Source organism: Sprattus sprattus (assembly GCF_963457725.1).
Source record: "Sprattus sprattus genome assembly, chromosome: 1".
Taxonomy (NCBI): Eukaryota; Metazoa; Chordata; class Actinopteri; order Clupeiformes; family Clupeidae; genus Sprattus; species Sprattus sprattus.
This window is the reverse complement of record NC_137920.1, coordinates 62,751,218-62,761,217: the sequence shown is the minus strand read 5'-3', so window position 1 is coordinate 62,761,217 and position 10,000 is coordinate 62,751,218. Positions and strand designations below refer to the sequence as shown.

Genomic DNA, 10,000 nt, shown 5'->3' with positions numbered 1-10,000 from the left:
AAGGACGCTTTATGGAATGCAGTTTTGAAACAGACCTGTTTAAACGATGGTCATGACGTAGTATAAGGTTTGCTCTTGTCTACGCAAATCGGCTTTAAAAAAAACTGCGCTGCTGTGGTTGCTGTGGTGACTGGTGACTAGTGAGTCAGTGACATGCGACTCATGCTGCTCAAGTGGACAGATGAGAGAGAGGACATCATTAGCATTTCTAGACCACAACATTTTCCAGACTGAGCTCAAAACGCGTTCCTTTCATATGGGTATGTGAAACGAGTCCCCGCAAACTCATAGTGATTTATACAGGATCGATAGGACTGAGTGGTTCCATGTTTGGACAGGCCATTTCCACTGGGTTCATAGCGATCAGGGCAGCCTTGATTCAGATTTGTTTGGGTTTTTGGGGGATGAGTTAAGGGTGCGTACAGTGGCAGTAACTGGACCGGGCTTTTGGTGCACTTACCAAACCCAATTACCAATGAAGAGCCATGTGATTTCCCTCAGGAAAGGGTTTCAATATTTTTTTCTCATGTTTCAGAACATATATCCATGAGAACATCAATAGCCTTTCATAAAATAAACAATCAAATCGCAGCAGTCCTTTTCTAAATTCTTTAAGAGCACAGTCTTCCCAGGGAGAAGAATCATAAGACAAAGATCATTGCATCTGAGAGCTTCCACATAGTTTAGGCAAAAACAGAGCTGGAGAGATGGAGTCTGCAGTCAACCAGCTTGTCAGTGAAAAGTCTTCAGGAGTGCAAATCTTAATATTTCACATACTGGGGTCTGTTAAACTGATTGGCTTGAATTGGTCTGGAACATGTACATCCCTAATTATAAGTCATGATGGGTTGGACCAGTGTTGCCAGGCCTAATTAGCTGACAGGGCATCTGAAGGAATGGGCAGAGACGTGTAGGATTATAGAAGAAAACCTAGTTATGAAGGCTTCCATTGCACTATCCTTACCCCTTTGAAAAATAAATGTAGGTAGGTGAGGTCAATGTTGAGACGCTCAGAAAATGAGCACAAATGTCAATCCAGACATAACCCAACGATCTTGGAATGGGCCCTGTGAAATGTTGAAGTGTGAAATGTATCGTTCTGGTTTTTATCTCGATATTTGAGATCAACAATGTCTTCCTTTGCCATTAAATAAATACAATTTCAAGAACTTACTACTTGTGCATTAGGGCATTAACATTCATAGCTATGGTCCAAAACAAACTTTTACTGACCTCCCTACTTTTCTAATAGTTAAAAACTTTCCTGCAGCAGACCCACCACCACCTGTTTCCTGGCATCATCTACAAGCACGTCTGTGCTTCTCCCCCTCAGCATCAAAGCAGGCCGATCCTGAGCCCTGTGAGCAGACTCACCTGCTTGAGTAGAAGTGGTGTGGTGGCTGGCGTGGGTTATGTTAATGTGGCCTGTGCTGAGCCGCTCCTGACAGACCCTCAGTGTTAACCCGGCACTAGCCTGAAGCGCTCTCCCACACACCGACATGCGTGCACTCTCAGGGGACTGTCACTTTTCTCTCGCTTTTGTCTTCTGCTCTTATTTTCTCATTCGCTCGCCCTTTCTCTCTCGTGTTCTCTGCCTCTGTTCTCTCTCTCTACTTCTCTGTCCCTCCATGATACAGAGGGAGAGAGAGAGAGAGACAGACACTGACAGAAAAACAAACTCAGATGATACACAACACACACAAACAGGGACACACAATCTTATAAATGCAGACACCAACACTCACAAACACACAGTTACTAAAGGAGACACACAAAAGCAGACACAAACATAGACAATACTCTCTATTTCTCATACACACACACACACACACACACACACACACACACACACACACACACACACACACACACACACACACATACAGACATGCACACACATCGGTATTAACCTCTTGATATTGTCATTTCTCTGCAGAGCCTCAGCTCAAAGGCATTGTTACCCGTCTATACAGCCAACACGGGTACTACCTCCAAATGCAGCCAGACGGAACTATGGACGGCACAAGGGACGAGAGCAGCTCCTTCTGTAAGTGTGTGTGTGCGATAGTGTGTCTGTTTATGTTTATGTTTATGTTTATGTTTGAACAGTACACAGCTATAAATCCTTAACTCCATCACAATACATCCTCATAAACTTCCATGAGCCTCCTCAACACTCTCTTTTTGATAACACTCTCTCGCTTCCTCTCCATCCCTCTCCCTCCCCCCTCCCCCTCTCTATCACCCCCTCCCCCATTCTCTCTCTCTTTCTCTCTCCCGTTCTCTCTCTGAGTGTGCTGTTGGTGTGACATGCGGTCTCTGTACGATAATTAATCGGAGAGCTGTGGCTTGGCGTGTGGCCGTGCTGACTGGAGACTGGCCAGCTGTATTACACCCTGACACAGGTCATCAGCTCCAGTTAAAAGCCCATTTTGCGAAAGCTGACCTCAGTGGTCTAGCACTGCTGGCTGTTGGTCCTGGCTGGATGGTGTGTGTGTTGTTGTGTGTTTTCTGTATATGTTTGTGTGTGTGTGTGTGTGTGTGTGTGTGTGTGTGTGTGTGTGTGTGTGTGTGTGTGTGTGTGTGTGTGTGTGTGTGTGTGTGTGCGTGCGTGTGTGTGTGTGTTTGTGTGTGAGGGTGTGTGGGTGGCTGATTGAATGAGCTGGTCTTAGGTCATGGCAGATCAGCGCTTTCCTGCCACCTGTCCATCTAACCTTCAGCATGGTACAACAGCAACAGCTGTGTTTCATATGCACTGATCCGATGTGTGTGTGTGTGTGTGTGTGTGTGTGTGTGTGTGTGTGTGTGTGTGTGTGTGGGTGTGGGTGTGGGTGTGTGTCTGTGTGTGTCTGTTTGTGTGTGGGGGTGTGTGGGGGGGGGGGGGGGTTTGGGCGGGTTGACAGAGGGACAGAGAGAGTGAGAGGGAGTGGGGGAGAGATAGAGACAGACAGAGGGTAGTTGGTCGTGGTGAATGTGGACACATGGTGTTTAGTGATTAACTACTGTTTAATAATATGTGTATTTAAGGATTATTCCCTGTAGTCAGGTTCACTGCAGGCCAGCCTTTGCAAACATAGTCAAACTAAAAGAGAAATGCTGTCTGACATAGAACATTTATCTATTCGGATGTGCTTCTTGTCTGCACCTTCAGATCTACATCTATGAAGACTTGCGAAGAGGGTTATACTTTATTTGAACATGACCATGTCATTAACGTGTCATGGTAGATTGAAGAGTTATGACACTGAGTGACCAGTGATGTAACAGTTTCAAATCACCATAATCAGTAGTCGTAATAACAGTATGATGCTATAACAGCTAAGTAGCATGCGACATAAGCTGTTATTGCATCTAAAATTCTGAAACCGGTCATGAGTCATGACAATTACTGCTAATATTCACATGCCACTATCAAATCACTGGACATCAGTCTTATCACTCAGGGTTGAAGACAAGAGCACTAGGTTGCTGAATGAGACTTGTAAAGCACCTTGAGACGTCTCTGTTTGTTAAAGTGTGCTATATAAATAAAATTAATTATTATTATTATTATTATTATTATTATTATTATTATTGTGTACAGCCCAGCCAGCTCATTCCAAGTTTAAGCTTGTGTAGAACACCATCACAAAACATCCAACAATAAGAAATCAATTATGGTAAGGATTTAAGATATAGAAAATACATATTTAATGCTAAACAATGTGCAACAGCAACAGCAACAGCAACAGCAACAGCAACAACCATGTTGCACAACACTGTTCGTAACTGGCCTGTCACTCTCCTTATTATACATGGCATAGTACGGGAGCTGCTGAGTTGCATTTACAGGCACAAAGCCCAGCCTTGAGAACCCAATGGAGTCTGCCAAATGACAAACAGGACAATTCACAAAGAAGCTGGGAGGACAGAGGAGGATAGAAAGGACAGGAGCATGAGTGATAGATACGGAGAGATTATGGATGCATGGATGGATAGATGGATGTGGGTAGGTAATGGATATTCTTGACAACATTAAGCTAATTAAGTAAAGGGTGGTAACAGATTATTTGTGCCATATTTATTCTATTACATAGAAAACCAACCATAATGCAACATGTAATAAATGACAGCTGGTTCTGAAATGGAGTTAGTACCGTTACTGTCGTGTATATCGTTACTGTCATGTATGTCGCACCAGGCTCTGAAATAGCAGAAAAAAATGAGGCCGAGGAGGAGGAAGATCGGTTCAGAAGAACATGAGAAGAGAACAGAAGAACATGGCACAGAGAAAGCTATCAAAGAACCGCAAATGACACGTGTTCAAAGCCATAGGAGCGTGGATGCTAGCATGTGTAGAACTATGTCTTCATTCTTGCATAGCATTACATGCATGTCTTTGTACTTTGACTGAGGGCACTGCAGAGAAGCATTTAAATGTCTTCACACTCGTCTAGTTGCGTTAGTATTACATGTGTACAGTAATTACTCCCCAAGAAAAGAACAGTTTAGATGCAGCCCCTTTCAAAGCCTCTCGTAAGGGCCCGAGGTGAAGGCTATGCTGAGAGGATTCAGGGTGAATTTCACTGTAGTTGTGCAAGGGCTCATTGTGGGAGATTCATCAGAGTACAAACAGAGGACGGAGAGGCTTACTAAGTACTCTTTCTTCCTCCATGTCTCATGTTCCCTCTATCTCCTGTCATCTCCATCGTTTTTTCATGCATTTCCTCCCCCTTCCCCCCACTCCTTCCTGTTCACTTCCGTCACGACTCCATTTCATGTGGCTGTCATTTACTCCTGTGTGCTCTCTCTTTGGTGTTTGGCTCTCTCTCCCTCTTTGCTCTCTCTCTCACACTCTATTTCTCTCACCAACTCTCTCTTTCCCTCACTTCTTCACTTTGCTCTTTTCTTCTCTTTGCTCTTTTTCTCGCTTCCTGTCTCTGTCCATCTTGCTCTCTTTTCCCTCTTTCCGTCTCTGTTTTCCATCTCTTACGCTCTCTCTCTCTCTCTCTCTCTCTCTCACTCTCTTTCTCTCTCCATCTTACACCTCTTCATCTTTCTGTCATCTCCCTCTCTTTATTCTCCTATCCTCTTGGGGTGGGGTCCTGCTCTCAGTGCGGTTGGGATGACAAGTTTGACAGGTGCAGAGCGTAATGAAAATTGAAGCAGCGTGGTGATCACGGCGCCTCTCTCCCTCGGCGCCTGCATCAGCATCCCCATACTCATGACAACCACCACAACCCCCCCACCTCCCCCACCACCACCACCACCTCTCTGGGGGCCCCTCAGTGGTGCAGCCCCTGTCAGCTGAGAGTGATCGTGCCAGGGCTACTCCGGGTCGGGCCCCAGGAAATCCTCCCCGCTTCTCCTTGGCTGACTGGTGTTTGACACGAGTACATGGGTGGAGAGAAAGGCTGACTGTGTCTCCTGTCATCCCTCTCTTTTTCTCTCTTTCTCTCTCTCTCTCTCTCTCTCTTTCTCTTTCTTTTTCTCTCTTTCTGCCCGGCAGCACAGTTCAACTTGATTCCTGTGGGCCTGCGGATCGTGGCGATCCAGGGGGCGAAGACTGGGCTCTACCTGGGCATGAACAGCGAGGGGTTCCTCTACACGTCGGTGAGTCGCCCTCTGTGCTGGTCAACCTGACTATGATGAAGATGAATCATGTGAATCAGAATGATGATGATGATGGTCATAACAATGATGATGCTGATAATGCTGTGACACTGATACATTTCTTGATCATGAGGGTGAATGATGATGTTTGGTGATGATGATGGTGATGATAATGATGATGATGACTATCAGTATGCCCAAAAACAATAATACCAACCATTTGTTTAGAACGCGGTCAATCGGAAATCCACATTATGATACATTGCATGCTACAGTGGTACAATTTCCATATCTAGTTCATTAGCAACATCCATAGTATGTTATAGCTCCCATATTCCATTGCCATGATGCACTATTTTGTATGATTTATGTATAATAATGGCAGTGGGTTTAATGATGATGACCATGATGATGATGATGATGATGATGAATGTGATGTTAAGTTCTGAATTTTTCATCCATTATTTAAGATTTTCTTTGCTGCTATAAGCCTATTGTGGGGATTAAGGGCATGGCTTCTATGGTTTCTTTGTTACAATACCCACCGAAGTTTCATACAAACTAAGATAAATGTAGTCGAACCACAATGTTAACAAAAGCAGTGATGACAACGACAATGGAGACGAATGTTGCCTGTGATTACTTTTAGAGCCTACAGCCACAGGCCACAGTGCGCTTTCGACTCCACGGCAAAGTAAGACATCCATGTGGATGATTCCTTGGACGTAGCCATTATAAGGGTCATTGTGAGGGATAAAGTTAAGAAATCCCATAGAGTTTTCCTCTTGGTGCTGTCACAGAGAGATTGCTGTTTCGAGGGGCACAGGAACTCAGCTAAGCTGCTTTGTGGTAATGCCCTTTGTGAACAAGCGCTACACAAATGCGACTGAATTCACTAGATCTGGATAGAGAGTATGATCCGCGGTCTCAGAGGGAGCATGGCTCACTGGTTGTGGCTGTTGTTGTTGTTGTTGGTGGTGATGATGATGATGAAGTGTGTCTGTGCATGTACATGTTTGCATGTCATAGAATATGGACGTGTTTTGTGTACTACTTCACACAAATTAACCCATGTGAGTGTATTTCTCTGTATGTATGCATGGCTGTGTGTGTGTGTGTGTGTGTGTGTGTGTGTGTGTGTGTGTGTGTGTGTGTGTGTGTGTGTGTGTGTGTGTGTGTGTGTGTGTGTGTGTGTGTGTGTGTGTGTGTGTGTGTGTGTGTGTGTGTGTGTGGGTGTGTGTGTGTGTGTGTGTGATTTTCTGTGTGTGTGTGAGAGACAGAAAGTGAGTGGGTTCTCAGCAGTGTCCCTGGTGCTAAAAGTTCCGTAATTAGAGGGTTTGCTCTTATCTATACATCAGGTCCCTTCCATTTTGTATAGTTTATAAACAAATACTCTACAGCCAGCTCACAGATGTCCATCTGCCATTAATAACATGGGACATTAACAGTAAATCATCACCTGTGTGTTATTTAAAGGAGTAAGCTCAGTTGCACAGCAAATGCATCTCCTGCTTCTGGAAGGGAGTAATCCACGTGAATCCGGAACATTCCGGGCTGGAATCTGGACCATTCCAGGGGAAATTCTGAAGTCATGATAACTTCCTAATAGCCTGCTCCCTCTGTTTTAGTGTGACACGTGCTGCCTTTCACCCGGGGTCCAGTGTAGGTTTCCATTAAGCACTTAAGGTTACAGAGTCCCCTGTTGGTTTGATTTAGCTCCCAAATAAGCAGTAACAACAAGGGATTAGCCTTGTGCAGTGTGACCAATTACCCGGGCAGCGTTTGATGTTGAGTAAGGCTGAGAGGTGCCACATTGGCATGCAAGGTGAAAAGGGTTATTTACACAGTCCCTGCACGGAGCATGGCAGAGACGTAGACAATTATGGCAAAATGACAAAGTGAGGGTTAATGTATGCAGTATTGAAGTGTGATGTGTTGAGCATGCAAGCCATGATAAGTGTGTGTGTGTGTGTGTGTGTGTTTGTTTGCATGTGCCTCTTTCTGTGTGTGTGTTTGTGTGAGGTAGGAATGGGGGGTTGAGAGAGAGCAAGACAAGGAAAGAGAGAGTGAGAGAAGAGAGCGAGAGTGAGTGAACAGAGAGAGAGAGAGAGAGAGAGAGAAACGAGAGGGAGAAGGGGAGGGGTGTTGACAGAATATCCCAAAGCTGGAGATTAGAATTCAGGGCTGAGAGAGAGAGAGAGCTTTTGTCTTTTGCCTCTCTGTGAACTAAGAAATGAGGGGATTTTCTCGGCAGAAGTGGAGAGCGTTATTTGGTTCAAAGGGAACTCACTCTTTTCTTCACGCAAAGGATCATTGTGGCTCTCTGCAGCATGGCATGCGCCAGGGCATCCCCGCTTCTCTCTCTCCATCTCTCTCATTCTTTTCTCTCTCTGTCTCTCTTTCTCTCTTGTTTTTCTCTCTCTTCTTCCCTCTCCCTCTCTACTTCCCTCTCTCCCCCGTCATTATCTCTCTCTCCCATATCACTTTCTCTCCCTCTCTCTCTTTTTCTCTCTCTTCCTCTGTCTCCTTCTCTCTATGCCTCCCTCTCGCCCCTCCCTATCTCTGTCTACCCCTGTCACTTTCTCTCGCTCTCTTTCTCCTTCGTCCTACATACCCCCCCCACCCCCCACAACCCAGTCTTCTTTGAATCGTCTTTCCGTCCTTCGCGTCCTCTCCTCGTGTCCATCCTGTCCCCTGTGACCTTCCCTTCCGGAAATGGCTCCTTATCTTCCTTGTTTTTTCTCTGTGTTTCGCCCTTCAAACGCCCCTCCACTCTCTCTCTCCACCCTGCCTGTTTTTAATTCTCTGCTATTCTCCTCATCTTAAGCCTCTGTGTCCTATGGCATGTTTTTGTCGTCCTTAGGATTTCCGTGTACCACTCTGCCTTCCTCTTCTCCTTCCTGTCCTCTTGTCACTCTGCAGTATCGCCTGCTTCCCCTGACCTGCCCCCTCCACGGCGATCCCTTCTCGACTTGTGTCTTTGCGGGGTGTCTCTGGGGATAACGGTCCCTATTTATGCAGAAGATTAACGGGCACATCGTTAAGGTCCAATTACATGCAGCTTTAGTTTCGATAAGATGATTGAAATTGCCCTCTGGATGTTTTTTTCCTGTGAAAGGATGAGACAGAGGGTGTGTTTAGTCTGAGAGCACCTACCTTAAGAGAGCTTTTAGAATGCATCCATGACCTCATTACTGACACATTAGGAATCAAGAAAGGAATGTGAAGGTGTTAGATTAATATACGTCAGCGCACGGTTTACTGTTGTAATGCTATTTGAATGTTTATGAAAATGTAGGGCTTATGATTTGAATGTGTGAATGTGTGTGGCGGCATGTACGTGTGAGTGCGTGTGTGTGTGTGTGTGTGTGTGTGTGTGTGTGTGTGTGTGTGTGTGTGTTTGTGTGTGTGTGTGTGTGTGTGTGTGTGTGTGTGTGTGCGTGCGTGATTATGCCTGTAATGTCTTGGGTGTTTTATTCCCATGCATGGATGTGTGTGTGTGTGTGTATATGTACTGTATGTGCGTATGATTGCCTGTAATGTATTGCGTGTTCTATTCTCATGCACGTGTGTGTGTGCTTGTGTGTGTGTTTGTGTCTGTGTCAGTGGCGTAGCCAGAAATATTAATTTGGGTGTGCCTGTGGGATTTAAGTTGTGCGAGAACCAAAGCAAAAAGTGATAAACCGTAAGCTATCTTAAGATCTCATTAAAACATTATTCAGAGTATTTGCCTACTCTCCATTTTATACATTGTTTCGATAGCAGGCTCCTAGTTTTGTTTACTGTTGCTTAGAAATATGTGATAGTTTCAAGACATAAGGTGGCGTAGGCGAGCCGTATCATTATTTCTTCATTTAATGCTACAGTGATTTCCTCAATAACATTATAGCCCAACTGTTGCATAAAAGCAATGTCAGACCTGTGGCGACTACAATGGTATACTCACCGAACATCTGCTGCACTGAACACAGAGCTATCAGATTATCTAATGGGGAGGGTAAACACAAACATAGACAGCTCTTTCCTGACAGCTGTTGTCTGTTCCTCTTTCTCTATGCATGGTGTCTTAAAAAATGTGTCCAGACTCGGAGAACTTTCTTTTGACAGCATTGCTTTGTTAATTAATCTCCAGCTGGCTAGCTTGCCGTGGTCTGTCACTGACCAATTGAATTACATAAAGGCAGCTCCTGTGCCAACACCACCCCATGCTCATTTGAACTTTGAACTTTCATTACAAGACAGGAAGTGACAGGAAGTCTCTCTTTTAATTAGTCCATTTCCTTCTTATTAGTTTCAAAAAATGAGTAAGAAATAGTTCGAAAGAAAGAAGACTTTTCTTAATTTGCTGCTAATACATTTTTATTATTATGCCGGGTGCAGGGGTGTTTCAAGAGACTCTGGGGGCCCC

General features: G+C 44.8%; 1 protein-coding gene across 1 annotated transcript in view; it reads left to right on the top strand.

Moving 5' to 3' along the window:
- The window catches only part of fgf11b (fibroblast growth factor 11b), a gene marked incomplete at both ends in the record, with an annotated part of 37,787 nt that overhangs the window by 16,872 nt on the left and 10,915 nt on the right, over positions 1–10,000 (top strand). Inside the window, 2 exons of the mRNA XM_080839687.1 lie at positions 1,937–2,047; positions 5,489–5,592. Of these exons, the coding sequence (XP_080695813.1) occupies positions 1,937–2,047; positions 5,489–5,592 (215 nt within the window). The remainder of the gene's footprint in view (positions 1–1,936; positions 2,048–5,488; positions 5,593–10,000) is intronic.